Source organism: Pleurodeles waltl, chromosome 3_1 (genome assembly GCF_031143425.1).
Source record: "Pleurodeles waltl isolate 20211129_DDA chromosome 3_1, aPleWal1.hap1.20221129, whole genome shotgun sequence".
In the NCBI taxonomy this organism is placed as follows: Eukaryota; Metazoa; Chordata; class Amphibia; order Caudata; family Salamandridae; genus Pleurodeles; species Pleurodeles waltl.
In genome coordinates this window covers 304699951-304721571 of record NC_090440.1, presented here as the reverse complement: position 1 = coordinate 304721571, position 21621 = coordinate 304699951, and the positions used below count along the sequence as shown (strand labels likewise).

Here is a 21621-nt window from a genome sequence, read left to right as displayed (position 1 = left end):
CGGACATAAATAGTAGGTTTGTGATTCATGTAAAGAAATTATACAAGTCATTCAATAAAGAACTATGGGCCAGATGTATCAAACTTTTTAGCATTTGCAAACGGTGCAAATCGCAAAATTCGTCCATTTGAGAAAGCAAAAATGCCTTTCACGATGTATGAATGGCATTCGCAGGGCAAATATAAGGTATCGCTAAAATAGGGATTCCTTGCAACTACGACATGAATTTGCGTGTCACAATCTGCGTATTGTAAATAGCGACATGATTTAGCGAATCGTAATCTGCGTAATGCAAATTGCGACCTAGATTTGCGAATTGCAGGTAGCGATCCACAAAATCATGTCGCTATTTGTGTTACACAGATTGGGACACGCAAATTCCATCTCGCAATGCTATGCATCAAAAATTCGCAAATCGTGATTATTCGCAGAATGGCCTTTTTCACATGCAATTTATCACAAAGTGAAATCAGGTGGTAACCAGGTGCAACCTATAAAAAGAGGCCCAGAATGACTCAGCCCCTTTTCCACAATGGCCTCACTCTACGTGATGGCGAGGAGGATGAGAATCCTGGCAGGTTTGAGGAGAGGGAGGAGGAGGCAGGAGCGCATTTTCAGAGTGCACATAACCCTTTTTGACCCAACAGAGGAGGAGATATACAAGAAGTACAGGTTAAGCTCAGCCATGATACTTGACCTGATGGTGGATCTACAACCCATATTGCAAAGCACCACACACAGGACCAATAGTATTCCCACCCATGTGCAGGTATTATGCCCCCTGCAACTATTAGCCTCAGGGAGCTATCTAGGGGTTATAGCAGAAGCTGGAGGGGTCTCACAGAGTGCCCTCTCACGATTTGTCAATGCATTTCTCATTGCCATGCTGAGCAAAATTCAACAGCACATAAGATTCCCCAACACTCCACAGGAATTACTACAGACAAAATTTGATTTCTACCAGATTGCCCGATTCCTACATGTAATAGGCGCCATCGATGGGACACCATCGGCCACAGAGTATGTTTATCGTAACTGTAAAAATTCACATTCCATGAACACACAAGTAATTAGCAAAGCTTCCAACATTAGAACCGATCTCGTGGCCAGATATCCAGGTAGCACCCATGACTCCAACATCTCGCCACAGTGGAATTTGCACAAGACTACTAGCTGGGGAGTTTGGCGAAGGATACCTACTGGGTAATGTCATAGGTGACAATGTTGCATTGATGTAAATGTGATGCACCATATAACAAGTACTCATTGTACTCTCATGTCATTCCAGGAGACAGTGCCTACACCGTTCAGTCATTCATACTGATGCTCTACCGGAGTCCTGCAACGCCAGCTAAGAGGAGGTATAATGCTGCTCACAGGACAACCCACAGCGTTGTGGAGAGGACCTTTGGCCTGCTGAAGAGCTGCTTCAGATGCATCCACAAGAATGGTGGTGCACTACAATACGGCCCTAAAACAACATGCAAAATCATGGCTACATGTGCTATGTTGCACAACATTGCTACACCAAGGGGCATACCAGTGAAACCCACCAAGCCAGACTCAGATGATGATGTTGATCCCTTGCCACCCCTTCACCCAGTAGACAGAAGCAGTGCAGCAAAGGGCAGACAAAGACTGATGACATCACGTGCAACCATTTCTGATGTAAGTAATGACAATACTACGTCTATTATATGTATTGCTGTAGATAGCATCTTTATTGCCTTGACTTTAGGCAGTATGTGTGTGATTAGGACATAGCTATGCACTATACACAAACAGGTGCGAGTAACAGTGTCACACTATTAGCATCACAGTGTAACAGTTTTTCTACATGCTAAGCTAGTCCCCTGTATCCCTCAACATTACTTCCTATGTCCACGCACTCCACTTGAGTGCTCAGTGGCCTCCATGGCACCTCTTGTAGCGGGTTCAAAGGCAGTACTGTGTCTGGTACTGTGACACCTAGGATCCATCACAGGGGCTGTGAGACTGCTGAGGCTAGAGAGCTCCTCACTATCCCCACCACCCAGTTCGCTGTTTGTAGCGCTCCGTACTGTCTGCATTGTCTCCAAAACATTGGTTACTTGCACAAATTCTTGTGCAACGTCCTGACTGCAATGTGCCATCTCCACTTGTATGCCCACAGCACGTCGTGATAATAAAGGTAGTTGAGATAGCGAGCCGATTGACCGATCTGCAGAACCCATCCAACCTGCCCATCAATTGTTGATGGCACCTACACTGGCTGACACGCTTCTGCTGAATCATAGTGCAGAGTTCCCTAATGGCAATTGTCATCTCCTTTGTTTTCTGATGCTGTTTGCTGTCCCTCATGCAGCTTTCACATGTTTTCATTAACCCCTTCGCTGCCAGGCCTTTTCCCCCTCCTGTGCCAAGCCTTTTTTGGGCTTAGGCCCTCATAATTTTTTGTTCACATAAGCTACCCACGCCAAATTTGCGTCCTTTTTTTCCAACATACTAGGGATTCTAGAGGTACCCAGACTTTGTGGGTTCCCCTGAAGGAGACCAAGAAATTAGCCAAAATACAGAGTTTTTTCTTTTTTCTTTTAAATGGGAAAAAAGGGATGCAGAAGGCAGCTTGTGGTTTTTTCCCTGAAAATGGCACCAACAAAGAGTTTACGGTGGCAAGATCACCATCTTCCCAGCTTTCAGGAACAGGCAGACTTGGATTGGAAAACCCAATTTTTCAATACAATTTTGACATTTTACTGGGACATACCCCATTTTTACTATTTTTTGTGCTTTCAGCCTCCTTCCAGTTAGTGACCAAAATGGGTGGGAAACCAATGCTGAATCCCAGACAGCTAAACATTTCTGAAAAGTAGACAAAATTCTGAATTCAGCAGGGGGTCATTTGTGTAGATCCTACAAGTGTTTCCTACAGAAAATAACAGCTGAAATAAAAAAATATTGAAATTGAGGTGAAAAACACAGCCATTTTTCTCCACGTTTTACTCTAACTTTTTCCTGCGATGTCAGATTTTTGAAAGCAATATACTGTTACGTCAGCTAGACTCTTCTAGTTGCGGGGATATATAGGGCTTGTAGGTTCATCAAGAACTCTAGGTACCCAGAGCCAATAAATGAGCTGCACCTTGCAATGGGTTTTTATTCTATACCGGGTATACAGCAATTCATTTGCTGAAATATAAAAAGTGAAAAATAGGTATCAAGAAAACCTTTGTATTTCCAAAATGGCCACAAGATAAGCTGTTGAGAAGCAGTGGTTATTTGCACATTTCTGAATTCCAGGGTGCCCATACTAGCATGTGAATTACAGGGCATTTCTCAAATAGACGTCTTTTTTTAAACACTGCATTACATTTGGAAGGAAAAAATGTAGAGAAAGACAAGGGGCAATAACACTTGTTTTGCTATTCTGTGTTCCCCCAAGTCTCCTGATAAAAATGGTACCTGACTTGTGTGGGTAGGCCTAGCGCCCATGAAAGGAAATGGCTCAAAACACAACGTGGACACATCACATTTTTACACAGAAAACAGAGGTGTTTTTTGCAAAGTGCCTACCTGTTGATTTTGGCCTCTAGCTCAGTCAGCACCTGGGGAAACCTAGCAAACCAGCACATTTATGAAAACTAGATACCAAGGGGAATTTAAGATGGGGTGACTTGTGGGGATCTGACCAGGTTCTGTTGCCCAGAATCCTTTGCAAACCTCAATATTTGGCCAAAAAACACACTTTTTTCTCTCATTTCGGTGACAGAAAGTTCTGGAATCCCCAGGGGGGCCAAAAATGGCCTAAAATAAATTTGCCTCCCCAACCCCCCCGGGGGAGCGACCCTTGCCTACGGGGTCGCCCCTGCATGACATTGGCGCAAAAAAAAAGATCCCCGGTGCCTAGTTGTTTCTGCCCCCCTTGGGGGCAGATTGATCTAAAAGGGGGGCAGAAATGCTCTAAATACAATTTGCCCCCCAGGGGAGCGACCCTTGCCCAAGGGGTCGCTCCCTCATGCCAGTTTCATTTTCTAAAATAAATCCCTAGTGTCTAGTGGGCGTTTCAAAAGCCGGATTGCTCTGCAATCCGGCTTTTGAAACGCTCAATGAGACTTCAAAGGGAAGGAAATTCCTTTCCTTCCCTTTGCAGCCTCTCTGGGCCTCCCCCACGTGATCGGAAGAGAAATGCTTTCCATTTCTCTTCCGATCGCGCTGGAAGCTCAGGAGGAGGCCCTGTGACAACCAGCGCGCGATCGCGCGCTGACGTTATGGGGGGTGTCGGGGGTGGAAGGAGAAGGGCTTCCCCATCCATCCCTGCCTTGGGGGTGGTGTGGGGGAACCCCACAGAGGGAGCTCCCTCTGGGCTATGTGCCCAGAACGTAATGGTTACGTCCTGGGCACAGGAGCACTGTGCCTCAGGACGTAACCATTACATCCTGGGCACAGAAGGGGTTAAGAGACTACAACTGCGTGTGCATTACTCCCATGTTGTCATTGTGAGACACCAACTGCCTGTGCATTGACCTCATGTGTTTACATTGCAGGCACTGCACTTTCAGCATGGAAGCTTTGCACCACCAAAGAGCCCTCTCCTTCATCAGTGCACTGTCTGCCTGCATCGTGACACCTCCTGAGGAGAGTGGACTGACGCTGGGGCAGGGACTGCTGGCTTACTGTGATTCTAGCCTCTGGGGGTGGTGTGGGTACTTCATCCGGCATTTCATCAGTGTCCAGGTTATAATCTGGGAGAGGTAACACTCTTGCCCTGCATCTAGTTGGTGCAATAATGAAGGACTCCCTGGTGTCTGAATAGGACTGTGGCTGTGTTTCACTATCCCCCACATTTCCAACTTCTTCTGCATCAGGGCCCGGAACATCTACAACGACAATGTGCAGCATGTCATTTTTGATTATTTCACAAATAGTTGCATAATAGCATTAAATGTGCACTGCCATAGTATTACTAGGAGTCTTTTGTGTTGCTTCTCTATTTGGTTGAACACTACATTGCTATTTATGTGGTATTTGCACTTAAGGGGTGTGGACTACCACTCCCAGAAGGCAATTTTGCGTTGTATGTAAGATGTGGCATGGGCTACTAATCACACTGCATCGTGCTAATAGCTATTTTCTAAGGGCCATTTGTACATGCACATATGGGGAAACACATCATTACTGCCCCTATCTTTGCTGGTGCTGGGTGTCCCTGAGGTGTCAATGTCAGTGACACCACTGACAGCTTCAGGAAGCAGTGTGGACTCCACCAGGTCTTTCATTTGTGTGGACGGTGTCTGGTTGGGTGTTCCTTTGGTGCTCCTTGCCTCCTTTAGTCTGCTGGCTTCCCTCTCCTTGCCAAGAGAACGCAAGTCATACCATCGCTTGCGTATCTCCTCCACGGAGGGCTGCGCAATGCCCACTGCGCGTATTTTGGTCTGGATGTCTGACCGCAGTTTCCTCTTCTCACTTTCAGGTACCTGGAGTGAGTTCTTCCCAAAAAGTTTGTTGTGGTTCCTGACCACCTCCTCAGTGAGCACCTCCAATTCCTGCTCATTGAATTTGAGCTTGCACTTCCTGTCACCTTTCTCCTTCACATTCCCATCAGTGTCCATGTTGCTGTTTGGTCCTGGTTGGCTCTCAAGACTGCCTCCCTGGTGCTGGGCTGTGTCTCTGTCTGCTCCTGGGGATGTGGCTCCTGGAAACAGTTTGGGCTGACTCACTTCCTGGTTGTGATGTCATCAGGCTGTTCTGGTTTGCCGTTTTCGAAATTTGACATTTTCAAATACTGATTTGCTATTTTTTTGCAATTCGGTATTTGCAACTCGCAAATTGCATTTGCAAATTTTAAGAGATCGCTATTACCGACTCGCAATTTTGATGCATCCCATTTTACATTTCTTAAATAGCGATTTCTTAAAATTCGCTATTTAAGAAATGCGAACCGGGATCTTGATACATCTGGCCCTAAAGGATGTAGTTGAAATTGGAGAAGGTGTTTGATGGATGTTTCTGTTTTCTTTCAGTATACTGAACTGACCCCTGAGCTGATTATGCTAGTATACAGAATACATAGATTAGTAATTAAATGATTAAAATGTTCCAGTGAGTTTTATACATTTAAATGTATATCTCTAAACTGAAATGGGTATTTATAAAAGCAATATTTTACTCAGAGTCACACATAGATAAGAACTATAGAGAAACTATAGATATTATTTTACTACCACTTAGACACAGGTATGACTGAAGCATACTTCTGCAAAGTCTAAGAGTCAAGATTTACTGTTAGTTTCATTTAGCATTAAAAACCCGTTGAGAAACCCCTAAACTGTTTATGGTGGAGAAAATGAAGGAGTCAGATATAGTGTATTTAGGCCACAGAGGAGGTTGCTGTGTGCATAAAAGATTTTAAAAAAAGAGATAGAAAAGTGATACTAGGTTTTACTGCCTTAAAACTGTACTTGCTATGTTAAGTTATATATACAGTCTCTAATCTATACTGTTAACCACATTCAAAATAATAAAAAGATAAAGGCAGATGCATAGTCAGACAAATAAATAGCCACTAATATATTCATATATACATAGAGATAGTAAGTATATATCCTGAAGCAAGAGATCAGTGTAGGGACTGATACAGTGATTGCAATATATAGTTTTCTCTAGTAATAGTATACATTATGGTTTAAATATGGTTTAGTCTAGTAATGATGACCATAGCTACCCTACTACTTTTTATTTTAACTTGAGTAAGTATTAGAAAATATGTTTAAGATGATTTATACACCTCTTTACTACAGGTAACTCAATCGTTATGTGAGATACATGTAGGCTATAGAAGGAAGTGTTTTGTTTTTTAATTAAAACATTAAACATGTGGCTCTGAGTTTCACAGATTAAGATGTTTCCAGACCCCATACCTAGTTATATATACTCTAGTAGAGATATGGTATTCATATAGCTAATAACAAAAAGATAGAGTCAGTCGCATAGCTAGTAAAACACTAAGGCCCTCATTACAACCTTGGCGGGCAGCAGAGGCCACCCGCTAAGGTTGAACCGCCAAGCGGCCGCCTCTGCGGCCACAATCCCGCCGGCCACATTTCAACATCCCCGCTGGGCCGGCAGACGCTTTTCCAGGGTGGGGCTGTGCATGGGGGCCCCCGCGACTCCCCTTCCGGTCAACCTTTCAATGGCGGTCTCTACCGCCTTGGACAGGCTGGCGGGAAGGGGAGTCATAATCCCCAGGGCAGCGCTACAAGCTGGGCTGCCCTGGCAGATTATAACTGCTGGGACAACGATGGCGGAAAACTGCCAATCCCGGCGGTGTGACCATGGAGCTACCGCCCTGGTCAAAATATGGCAAATTGTACCACCAGCCTGTTGGCGGTATGATCGCCAATACAACCCTGGCAGTTTTTGACCGCCGGGGTTGTAATGAGGGCCTAAGTGAGCTACTTGTACAGTCACCAATGCAGACGCTAACACTCCCAACCATACACCAAGGATCACACTGACAGATAAACTAAAGCAAACAGGCACACTGATGCATACACTGAGGCACTCATGAATACAACGACACACCCCAGCATAAACTGCTGCATGCACGGACACACCCAGGTACACACTGATGCACTGCCCGAGGCACCCAGGTGCACACTAATTCATACACTGCAACACTCACGAGGCAGTGATCCTTACACTGCCACACCCAGGTACGCACTGACATATACACTAACATACTCAGGTACTCACAGAGACAAACACACACGCACTCATCTCTACACTGACACACCCAGACACTCCCATACATATACTGACACACCCAGGAACACAATCATGCATGTACTGACACACCCAGACACACATTGGTGCATGCACTGACACACCCAAATGAAGGAAAACGTTGTTTGGAAACCTGACTTATAAAGAACATATTTCCTTCGAAAAATCTGCAGCACAGCTAATATTTGAATTTATTCAGCAAAATCAATTGTGTGTCTAATGCCTACAATTCAACAATGCACATCTTTTAATGAAAATTACTACAAACGGAGGAGCAAATAATAGAACTGTATCAATTGATAAAAGGAACAGCAATGAGTAACAATGCTATTGAATGAAAATTACAATCAAAACTGGATTCTTTGGAAAAGTCGGTTTCCAAAACTGCACAATTAGAAAAGTGTCTACATGTCTGTAAGATCTGTTGGGTGATTTTGTGGCATAATTTAAATATTGAAGCAGGATTAGTTAATGGAGCTATGGGAAAAATTACTGATTTAATTCTGTATCCAAACAGAAATGGAGTTCAGTAATTAGCAATTAAATTTGACGATCTTGAATGTGTAAAACAGGTAGCAAGATCTGTTGCACGTTTTCTACTTGTGAAAGACCTGTATGTGCATAGAAAGCAGTTTCCAATATCTCTAGCATATGCTGTAACAATACAAAAGTCTCAAGGTTTAAGTGTAGATGCAGCATTTATTAATATTTATAACACTGTGTTTAAGGACCGTATGTCTTATGAAGCATTGTCACATGTTAGCTCTTCGTCTGGTTTGTACGTGCAAAAGCTGATTCCAGTTGTGTACTGGAGTACAACCGTTTGGGAAGTCTGTATGCTCCATATCTAGGACAGTACCCAGTTTACAAAAAGCCTACTATCCTACCAACTGAAAAATGGCAAAGGTTCAGACTGATGTTCCTGAGAGAAAGATGAAAAAGAAAAGAAAGAAGTATTGGTGGAAAAGAATAGAAAAACTGATGGTGAAATGGTAGGTTACAAGTTATCAAATATATCTGGAATCAATTGCTACGCTAATGTAATTCTCAGTGCACTGTTCTCTTTACTTGCTCTGGGCCATGAACTTAAACAGAGAAAGGAAAAAGGATTATGCTCTGTACTTTTGAACTTTTTTCAACACTTGTGCAGTAATACAACAAAAACATACCTGCATCTTCTATTAGAGATCTTGCAGATCTGTGCACAGAATCTGTACACTTCACACAAAATGCTCAAGAAGATGCACAAGAGTTTTTGATGGCCCTACTTGGTATTTTAGAAATAAAGACGGTACCTATTGATGACCTATTTAGACATAGTTATTCATGGCAGCATGTCTGTGATCATTGTTGCTTTTCTACTAAAACAGAAATAGATTCAGCATGATTTATCTACCTAACTCTACCAGATTATAAAACTTTCAGTTTAGAAACATTGTTTAAAGATGCTTCAAAAAATAATACATGCAAAGAAATGCAACTCAGACCTCTTTTCAAGTTTGAACATAAGAAAAACTGACAATTATATCATCTTACTGCTACAGCAATGTAATGCAGATTGAAACTAAATTGGAAACTCAAATTACAAATTGTAAAGCAGGGCAAATCTCAATTTGTAGCAAAACATATACCTGCACAGCCATTATTTTCCATGACTGAATAAGTGTTACATCTGGACATTACAATATCTAAATAAATAATACAACTGGATGGACAGAGTGTAATGATAGTAAATTACATTTAAGCAGAGCTTACTCTATAAATTACCAAATTCTTATCTTCTGTTTCTTGACCCAAAGTTTTAAGGAGGATTACTATCAGAGACATGCAATAATACATCTGTTGGACTTTTAATACAACAGTGCAAGGAATCATACGGTCTAACAAGGGTGATGGCTTTCTAAGGCATTGTAAATCTTTAAATCTTATTACTCTTGGATGGAAACCGCACACATAGTACTAAACTGTAAATGGAGACCTGAAACTTTGGACGGCAACATACATCTACAAAAGATAGAAATAAAGGCTGGTAAAATTTTTGATGTGATATACTATACTTTTTTTCAATGAATTACTGGACTTTATGACATTATACGGCCTACCAAGGGTGATGTCTAAACAGTTTTTTAACTAGTACTATGATTCACAAAACAATTCTAGTATAAAGCTGTAATATTTATGTAATTTGACAAGCATAGGTAAAAGAGTTTGGTTAATATTTGTACTGAGTGCCACACATAGTAATGTTAATTTCAAATAATGTGTTAAAGTCCATTTTACTGTTTCCTCCCACTGGTTCAAGGATGAGTATCTACATGCAAATAATTTATAGTGCAAAGTATAGAAGCTGAGAACAGCTGACAAGGGAATATGACATTAAGTATTGTTTATAATTTCTATATAGTAGTATAAATTTGTTGTGTCTTAACAGATTGAAAATCTGCAATGGATAACTTAACAACATGAAAGTTTAACTTTTATTTATGTTTTCTCTTTTTATATAGATTAAAGAACGTTTTACTGCAGTAATGTAGGTAAGGAACTACATCTCTTTCCGTCCATAAATGTAGGCAATTATAGATACTTAATTATGCTAATATACCAACACAATAATGAAAATACAGCTATGTATACATACCGGTATATACTAACACTCCAGAAACACTGCTATTTAAACTTATTTGACCACACAAACAGTAATCACTACATTAATATATAAAAGCAAACACCAGTGTATATTTTAACACATCCAGTTACTCAGTAATCTATCACGTGATGGGACCAAAAGCCATAGAATACAAACCTCTATGGTTTTTTGGTACCATGAATCCAGATCCGCGGAGCCAGAGACACATTTAAAAATAATAATAATCATGTCATATAGGTATAAACTAACAGACTCAGGAAACACTCATACATAACTTTAAATAGGCAGACAAACACCAAACCATTTACTGAAATATAAAAATATCAAAATATCACTGTTATATATTCTAACATCCTGTAACTCAATAATGTATAGCCTTATAGATGCCCCACATGTAAGGATACTGGCATTAATCCATCCAGACAGACACAGGCTCGTGCACTGACACACCTAGATAAACACTAATGCATCCACTAACACACCCAGGCACACATTGATGCATACACAGATATACCCAGAGACAGATCCTGATGGAGACAGTGATACACCCAAGCACACACTAATGTATACTCTGACACACCAACGCACATTCTCATGCATACACTACCATACCCTGGTACACACTGCCACATACACTGCCATACCCAAACACACACCACAAAATACACTAACATACCCAGCTATACACTTAGACATACACTAACACACCCACACTCACAGTGATGTATACATTGACACACAAAGACACACTCATGTATACACTAACATACCCAGACACACACTTGTATGCACATCAAGACACCCAGGATAATGCTATTATATACACTATGACACCCAGTCACACACTGATACATAGAATGACATACCAAGGCACACTCTCATACATACAGTAACATAACCTGGCAAACACAAGCACATACACTGACACACCCAGGCACACACTGATACGTACACTAAGACACCAAGGCACACTCTGATGCATACACTAACATATCCTGGCATATACCGTGACACAGCTAGACACACACTGATACCTACACTAACACACTCAGGCACACACTGATGCATTCAGTGACATATTCGGGCACACAGCAATACACAGAGATGGAGAACCAAGCACACACTGGTACAAACATTTACACACTCGCCATTTCAATAAAAAAACAAAGATGGAGCTATTCTTTGGAAAAAAAGGGGATATTCAAACAAGAACCTTTTGGGGACTTTTAAAAAACTTTTCTGAACTTTTTTTATGTTTTAAAAAAATAGCTTGAAAAGAAATTAGCTAAGCAACTAACAAATAACTAACACGTTTTAGTGTTGAAACACTAAAAACCTCTGAAATATCTAAAAAAAAACAAAAAATAATAGTTGTGAATGTCTGTAAACAATTGTGGAACAGATAAAACATTAGCTGAGATGAGCACATGGCATCTTGCACAATAAGTGACCGTGCTTCCAAGTTCTTGACTCACTGAAGGAAGTGAGACAGTTCCTCCTGTCTGTGCTCTTCCATCAGTGTATGTTAAAGCACCTTCTTGAGCATCCCTCTCGCTCTCTCTCTCTCTCATCATCCTGGTTTCCACATCAAGCTTGTACTGTGAGAGTACTTTTTCAATCTCCCAGGAAATAGCTGCTTATTGCAAATATTACAAGTAACATACTTTGCAGTTACTTTCTTCTCATCAGCAGCTATAGAAAAGTACTTACAGTCGTAAATTTCCTTTGTTCCACGTGCTGTCACTGATTCCTCTTCCCTTGCAGGATCTTGCTCCTCTGACTGTTGTGAAGAACTTGCCATTCTTTTACCCAAAAAAGGCAACCAAACAAGAATACACCACAAACAGTAGATAGGATTCCTCTCACCACAATGTTCTATGTAGAAATGAGTAGTCTAATGTGTGGCTACTAGAGTTCTAGGGTGTGGTCCACATGCAGCCAATGAAACGAAAAGGTTTACTTTTCACATCGGGTGGATCCGCAGTTCCCTTTGTAGATCCACAGATCGAGTTACAGCGTAAAATCACTTCTTTAAAAGTAATTCAACTATAGGGTAACACATATATACCCACATGTAGGTACACTATAATAGCAATAGCCAAAACAGAGGCACATATAAAGTGAAAACATATCGCGTTCAAAAACAGCGAGATACGTGGCTCTGCTCGGGATCCATGGATCCCTCCTGATCACATAATCAAAACCATAGACTGCTGTTCCTGTTTCAGCACCACGGTGGATCTGCAGACCCACTAAAACCTTTTAAAAAATACAGTTAATGCATTTATTTTCAAATAATAATAACTAACTGTTTTAGGCACCTTATTCTCTTTTCTTTTTCCAATTCTTACCCTTATTCTCTCTAGTACGTTCCTCCTTTTTGTGTACACCACTCAAGCACTCAATCAATCACTGATACACCAATGATGCAGTCAATCATACACCAACTATACATTCACCCATAACCACACTCATATACTCAATCACTTAACATAATTAACATTATTAAAATAACTTTAAGTTTTAAAAAAAAAACATAGAAATTTACCGAAAAAAACCAAAGGTTACAGAGATGTTATATTTAGGAAACAGAATTAAAAAAACAGACATTAACTGAAAGAAAAACAAAGGTTAAAGGGACGTTATAGTTAGGTTCTGAATTTACTTATACACAAGCATAGAAATTCAGCAGTTATAGTTACCTGAGATAACTTTCCCCCACTAATGCACTGCTTACGACCTCGCATATTACACCACTCATGACATGCTCACTATAAAGATATATATATATATATATATATATATATATATTAGAAGATGAAGGATCACAAGAAAACAACAGCCAGCCAGGGCAAAAATCTGGATCCCATAGGATGCAATGAGTCACAAGTAAACCATCTTATACTACCTGAGGAAGGCGGAAGCTGAAACGTTGTAGTAGATTTTTATTTTTTTTCTTTGGTGAGATCATCTGTTTTAGTCACTTCTTTCTTGGATATTTCTTATATATATATATATATATATATATATATATATATACACACACCCACACATATCCACATGTACACACACATATATATCTTTGATACCTAAAATACTCACACTAAAATAGGGAATCGATTTTAAAACCTACATTTTTTTCATTGTATTTACTTGCCTTTGTACAATGCTGTATTTTGGTGTGGGGCTGGGCAGTTCACTTATAGATGAACACATTTCGCAGTTTTACAGGTGCAATTGGAATGGTAATCGAAGATGTTTAAATTGTGAATATGCTGCCTATGCCTTTCTAGTTCATGCTGTTTCTGATTAATGCATTGCTTTGGTTCAGTGATGGCTTGATGTTGTTCTATACCGTGGTTTGTGCTCGCAGAAGACAGCACTATTATATACTATCTCTACGCCTTTCTGTTCATGTTTATTGATCCTCTAGTAGGACACATCGCAAGAACGCTTTCTATCAGAAAGCACGTACTAAAAGCAGTGGCAAACCACATCTATTATCGTTGCAGCCTTTGTAACTTAAACCCGATGCAACAGCAAACACTTATAAACACGACTGACTACAAACGTAAATGGGGCAGACCCAAAACACCTCTGTCAGTTTGCACATATGTAAACATGCAGGAAGAGTCAAGCAATGGGAGTTTCAATTTCAGCAAAACATTTCGCCCATGTGCCTTTTATGGAGGCAGACCATATTTGAAGAGATAACGTTAAAAATATAACTACTATGCGGTTCATCACTTTTAAAAGATAAAATAAGAGCTGTGTAAATCAACCAAGTGATCATTTGATGAGGTATGAGTTAGGCAACGGGGCAGGCTATTGCACAGGCTACGGACAAATGCTAGAATGTGGCAACTATATGTGCAAAATCTAGAACTTCATAACCAGCATAAGGAGCAGCCAAAACGCCCGTAGAAAAACGTGTTTGAGCTGCAGCATGAATTTCACAGCCTAGGGTAAAACGCTGGTTTGGTTCACTGCCTGCCTAGGGGTAAATGTACGTTATGAACGTATAATGCACATTCGTCGCTAACATACAAAGAATGCTAAATCTCTATTCTATGTAACAAAAGCATTTCCTGATCCAGAGACGTGCACTCATTCTAATTCTAGAACGTTTCTCAATGTCTCAGCAACATTCGCACGTTTAGGTTTTTTTTTAGAGACACTAAATAAACAGTGCATGCATGTTTCTTTGCCTGCTACTTTACGATATAATAATTTTTGCAGCACACAAGTGTTCAGTAGATGGAATACAAACTTCTATAAGGCTTAATATTGTACGCGCTTTCGCCAAACGACTTTAGCAAATAAACTCGTTTTCTTTGTACTCTACATGAAAATGTGAAAGGTAGCAACAGAAGTAAACTATTTAAGCTTAATGGGCGAGAATCCATAAGACATATGTATTATACCATCAGTTGAGGTGTCGAGCATTCTGTTATTTAGACACAACGAAGTTGATAGTTAGACACAGTACTAGGCTTCATCATTGCCAAGGGGGGCACGTAGCTAAAGCCAATGTCTTAGCATGCCTGCTCGAAATGTGTTACTATGTACCTTGAAATTGCCCATGTTACAAAAATAAACAATTACAGCTCACATCGCTGTAAAGTCGGCGCCAATGAGATTTTCTGTAGCAAGACGATTGAGAAAAAAAGGAGTACCTACCCATTTTCGGCACCACTGACCACATATGGTTGTTTCTCAAAATCTCTTGCTTTCGCCAAAAACGTTACTGATGCAGTATGCCCACAAAGAATTGCTCTTGATGAAATCTAAAAAGTGAAAAGACGCTTTTAGGGCATTGGTATCAGGAAAAAGGAATTGTTATGACTAAGAAAGCACGTGGAGTCTATATAAAGTGTTCACATATCAAAGCAATTCCAAATGTATCTTTCTTGCATATACTACAGCTAAGATGCCCACCTGAGACAGAGCATATATGGCTATTTCAATTGAGTTGTTATTTTCGCTATAGAAAGGGATCACTTGACTTTATGCTAAGGACGTGACCTTTGGCTTAGTGACTGTCTTTTACCTCAGTTAAAGTTCTCACGCATACAATAGGCCTACACTGAAATGTGTTTGAAATTAATAGAAGAAACATTGTAAATCAAAGGTGCTAATATTAATGCCTATCGGTCAAGACGTCAGAATATGGTATCTCCTACTTATGAATTTTGGGCCTCATGTACAAAACTCTTTTACAATCTTAAACTCTGCAAACTACATATGTTTTAAATAAACTCCCTGTAACGAGTTGGAAATGTAGTTATTTGAAACTTCAAAATGAGGTTTTGAAATCCATTATTGTGAGGAAAGTGGTTTATTATATGTTATGGATGGGTGACCTCTCTATGTAATAAATTCACAAACTCATCTTGGGTCCAGTCAGGCATTTTGCAAAACCTTATGTCAACATTAGGTGGCTGTGGCTTTGAGCAGTCAGGATGTGCCAAAGAAACAAGTGCAAAGCGTTTAGAAATACAAAAACTGTTGAATAAAAAGGAAACATGACATAAATAAAATCCAACATAAATTTATAAAAATAGCTCTTATTTTTTTCAGTTTTTCAACACTTTGATAAACAAAATCCACCACAGGGTTCCAGAGTTACAAATTACTAAGCAAATAATAAATCACTGATTTTCATTCAACTTGCAAACACGTATTGCCGAACTACTGCAGTTAGCAGTTACTTGCAAAACTTTTGAAACTTTTTGTAAAGTTGGAAACAACGACTCTGACCCGATCTGGGTGATTAACTAGAGCATGGAGGGAGTCACATGGTCCAATGTTGTTCGCTAGGACAGTTACTTTGTAGTCACAGCAGTCGCCATTCCAGTTCTAGGTACTAGGGTGAACAACCATAGACATCAATGGATTGGTTCTGATACAAGGGTTATAGGGTGCTGAAAATACTGAAGCATGCTGATCTGGTAAAGGGTGTCTTACTGGGGCCATCCCTGTTAGCGCATCTGACCTTATTTGGTTTCTTGTCTTGAAATTTATAAGAGAATGAGTTAGAGGTTCGATGGAACTTTTGAGTGCGCTTAGTGTAGTTCCCACCATAAGTCACAAATACAATACAAATCATCAAATAATGTCAATCAACAATATCCATAATCTTTGAAGTCAGTAATTTCACGCACCATGACCCCTTTGGCCATGAATAACCACACCTTTATGTAAAGTTAGAATGTTTATTTCTCTATATTAACAATGGTAATATCACACAGCTTAGTCTCAGAATCAAATGGCACACAAAAAAAAAAAACACTGGTTGACCAAAACTTCTAAAGATTCTCAATTTAATCAAGGCATGGAGCACTATGCATTCAAGAGTTACCGTACAAATCAATAGCAAGAACAACTGTGCAATAGAAATAGCATACATCTAGGTTCAGCAACAAGGTGACATCAAATATTTATTAATAGCAACCTGCTAACATCTCACGATTTCCCTTACTTCATGCAAAACAATTTTAGTCAACATGAATTTGAAAAACATTTAACTATCGCTCTATCAAAATAGTGGTTGGTACCTAGAAACAAAAGACAAAACTACAACAAGAACAATAGCATTTTGTTATACCTCTCCTCAGTATGGATCAGCAAGCTGTGATTATCTTCGTCAGTTGGACATCTGTTCGGTTGGGATCAGCAATGGACTATGAAAGGGAATGGTTCAGAAATGGGGACTCTAAGCTATCTGAACCATTAGGCAAGTAATTTCTAAGGATCAGCATCAAAAGTTTAAGCAATAAAGCTAAAGATAGAACCCTCTCAAGAGGGAAATCGAAGTAAGAATAAGTACACCTTTTCGGCAGAAAATTAGGAATGAGCACGCAAATGAGAATGAAATGATTGCTTCTCTTCTGTGCAGTTGAGCTAAATTAAAATCATCTAAAACACTTCCCACATTGCCATTGGTCAAAAAATCCTACATTTACTCTTAGTCCAATAAGGATTTATTTCAAAATCTAAGATATATAACTAAACTGTCTTTCATATGTCGATAATTGGCTCCTCTTCTCCTGTTCCCATTGTCAGGTCCGTCAGGTAAAATTTTTGTAGCCATCCCTACTCCAGTCAGTGCATCCATTGTTAGCTCTTGGGAACATCTCTGTCTCACGCATCAAACTATACATTGTAGCAATAACTAGGACAAAATTCTTCTAGCAAGCAGTTCTCATGAGAAAGTTAAAGACATCTGCTAAGGTCTGGTCAACTCGGTGAAAACAATACATGAATTAATTTCTCTAGACTTATATTTCCCATGATTTATTAAAACAGTTCAGATTAACATGCGGCAGTGCAAAACAAGGCCCACACCTCGCTAACTTAAGCCTACAATCAATAAAGCAAATACATAATGCAAATTCATTAATACATCCTACTACTGCATTTTCTTACACTAAATACTTCAATGATTATTAATAAGCCTCTAATGAAGACACTGTAATTAATGGCAGCCACTCAAGTGGGTACATTTTCAAAGTCGCATATTAATTTTCTATGTTAAGTCATATTCCATGCAGACTCATCATTCAATTTACATGAATATTTATCAGTAAAAATTCAGCATTGACAATCCCTCCTCTGATGACTACATCTTCCCACACAAATGTTTCTACCCTATAATTTGTCCTTTTTATAGCTTTTAATTCTCCTTTCCCTTTTTGAATTTTCCCAGAACAATGTCTCCATTTTAATTTCTTCCCTCCTCTGATCATTTTTCAATTTCTTTAATTTAATCACATTGTACAATTTAAAAAATCCCCAATCTCCAATTATGCAAATCACAATCAATATCACTTGTATTATCTTCAATATTTCCCTAGGTTGCTGTAATATGTGTTTTGACCACTGACTCAATGTTGCACTTAGCCTACCAGCACACCGTCACGTTAGTGACCACCAACTTCATTTTTCCTATTGACTTTATTTTAGCATTAGCCACCGCCACGTTAAAAGCTGCAAGTATTTTTCCATGATAATGTGCTCCTTGCGCATGTTTTTATTCTGCATGTTTGTGTGTTTTTTTCCCACCAAGGGTTTAGGCCAGAGGTCTTCAATCTGTGGGTCACGACCCTCAGGGGGCCATGGATCCCAGGAAACGGGGTCGCGCATTACCCCAGCCAATCCTTAACTTTCATTGAGTCTCCTGTGCTGTCAAAGGAAGCTGCACAGACAGCTAAAGAAGCCATCATGCCTGCTTCCTGAATGAAATTCAAATGTGAGTTAGGAGTTGATCTGCAAATGTAAAATGGTAAAATAAACAGATGTAAAGGATGCTTTGGAGCCGGTTCTGGCTTTAGTTGATCGAATCACTCAAAGCTTTGCGATGATAAATATTTGTTCTCTTTGAGTGGTAGTGCAAAGAGGTGTGTGCTTTTAATTGTGATTGTATATACAAAGAGCCATATTTATGCTGGCCTTGCGCTGTTCCAACACCACATTAGTGTAATTTTTTTAACGCTAATGTGGCATTGGAAGGGGGAAAAAGCTGCGTCATATTTACAAAGTGGCGCAATGCTTGCATTGTGCAACTTTGTAACTCTTTGTGCCTAATTATGCTTGCGTCTGGCATAATGTATGCAAGGGGGGCATTCTGGCACTAGGAGGGTCTGTAAAAATGGCCCAAAAGAATCTATGAGATTCCTTTGTGCCATTTTTAATCGGCATTTAACGCCTGCTAAGTGCAGGCATTAAAAAGAGGCTCCCATTGATTACAATGGGCCTCTGGGTGCTTTGCAGGATTAGCGTCATAATTTGTTTTCACACAAATCCTGCAAAGCGCCGGACTAACATAAAAAATTATGACGCTAGTCTCCCTAACTACCACCATGGTGCTCCGTATTTTAAATACGTTGTGGCATTAGTGCAACTCCACTTTTCTTGCACCCCCCCCAAGTGCAGCACCACTTATCATAAATCTGCCCTGCAGTGCTTACTACCCCTAAGGAGGTGTTGGAGGAACAGCTATAAAAAAAAAAAAACTTATTACAGATGGTCTGGTATTACTTAAAACTACATTTTGGAAATGTTATCTTTAACCTTTTTGTGCATTTTTAGTGCCCTATCTTATACATTGTGTAATACAAATATAAAATAATGACTTACATCTTCACAGTGCTTTCTGTCACAGCTGTGACCTCGTGGCACTGAAAATACACAAGTCACTATTCTCCACTGCACCAACCAAGATTGAATTCTGTGAGTGTCTGGTTACACACAGACCTCTGTGGTGCATTAACTAATAGAGGTCTCATAATGCACTGCAGTACATTTCCCAATGAGTAACCACTTTCTTGTATTTATTTTTCCTTTAAGCTACTTGTTATTTTATATGTAGCTACCGGACAGTGAAAGACTTAAAATAAAATGTATAGAATATTTTGGGGAATATCTGAGGGGCTTGCACCACCAGAGCATCACTTTTATTGATTCTCCGGCAGCACAAGCCTCTCATTCATACCTATGAGGTGACGCACAGCCACCCTACGCGGCTTCGCATGGCCACATAGATATGGAGTATGTCAAAGCAGCGCAAGCCACTGCGTTGCCTTACTCTGTGTCAAGGAGGTGTTCCATGGGTTTTGCAGTGGGTGCCCAGATTTACAAAATCACAAACTGGAGCAGTGCCAAAAACTTATGCAGGCAGAATGAGGAGGAATGTTTTCATTTCTCCTAATTCTTTTCTCTTTCCATGTGTGTTGCATTCTGCTGCACACATGGAAAAAGGAAATTACCTCTCAGGATTATTTTTGTTCAGGAAGGTGCCCCTTCCTACACAAAAACAACCCTGCCTACATTGGCGCTAGGCAGCAATTTGTGCGCCAGCGCAGGGGGAAAAGGCATGAATGCACTGTATTTCATAAATACTGTGCATTCCTGCCCTTTTATATTGGCGTAGGGCAGTGTAGCAAGAAGACGTGCGGCGCTGCCCCACGCCAATTCCTCATATATTCAGACCTTTGTTTTTAGCCACACCCCTGACCATGCCCCCAAACTCACTGACCTTTTGTTTGCTAAACACTGTTTCATATTATTTCCTCACTGTGAAAATTATTTGCAGTGGGAATTCGGGATGTTTATGATTGTTGATGATGAGGAGTACCAGGTTCTAGAATTTTTTGTCAGGAGCGGGTCCTTATGCCTAAAAAACTTTTGAGAGGGGGTCCCGGCATCAAAAAGTTTGAAGACCTCTGGTTTAGGCTGATAAGAATGTACTAGGACAGCAGGGAACGGTTTTGATTTGATAGAGGTTATTTTGGGATTATGGCCATTTCCCGACATGTTCTTTTAAAAGCTGACCTTAAGTAACCAGCATTTTTCTAATAATAAACTTATGTAGTGAGAGGGAGTTTCTAGAATTCTTCTCTCTTGTCTGTTCAAAGTATAAGAGGCCGAGACAAGATAGACCGGATGAGTGACTCAGATCTTGGACATGCTCAGGACCCTAAGGTGTGTCATCCTTCCCGTGAGGATAATTGATCTCTCTCTCCACAATCTATTCTGGGATCTGGCGACCTGATGCTGAATAGGAGGGAGATGAAGCAGATTTGCCCTTGCTTCATGGTGATGCATTTTTTAATTCACTATTTGCTTTGCATTGTAATATATACACGTTTGCTGTGTATATTGCAGTGGAGAATCATTTGTACATGTTTTTATTCAATGCTGTGACCATTTTTTTAAATGTACTTTCAGCACGCTAATCTCCTTTACGAACCTTGTGAAGTTAATTAATACCCATCTTCTTTAGATAAGAAGTGCATACCAGAGGTTTTGTCAGTGCATGACTGTTTCAGCTCTGTCATTATGGAAGCAAAACAGTTGCCAAGCCAATTTCCCACAGAAGCAAACCCTTTGCCAACTTTCTCCCAAACATTAGGCTCCTTCAGCTCTTTTAAACCAGCGCTATCATTAGTCCGATTGTTAATAAGTCTTCTAATTTATTTACAATTGTTAGGTATATACGAGTGTGAGAAAACAGGGCTGATTGCAGAGCCCCCTGACTTTTTGCCTCCATTTTGAGCTTTTGATGGTGTTTTCCTGATTCTGTTGGTGCTCTGGGTACTGCTAACCAGTCCCAGGGCCTGTGCTCTGTGTAAAATCAGTATGCAAATTATGCTAATTATAATTAGCTAGGTCAACCTACCTATAAGTCCCTAGTATATGGTAGGGCATGTAGG

At 40.1% G+C, this 21621-nt stretch overlaps 1 protein-coding gene across 2 annotated transcripts in view; it reads right to left on the bottom strand.

The window, feature by feature from the left end:
- WDR72 (WD repeat domain 72) overlaps positions 1 to 21621 on the bottom strand; it is an 896838-nt gene that overhangs the window by 721998 nt on the left and 153219 nt on the right. For both annotated transcript variants that reach the window (XM_069222448.1, XM_069222449.1), the window contains one exon: positions 15089 to 15195. In XM_069222448.1, the coding sequence (XP_069078549.1) occupies positions 15089 to 15195 (107 nt within the window). The remainder of the gene's footprint in view (positions 1 to 15088; positions 15196 to 21621) is intronic.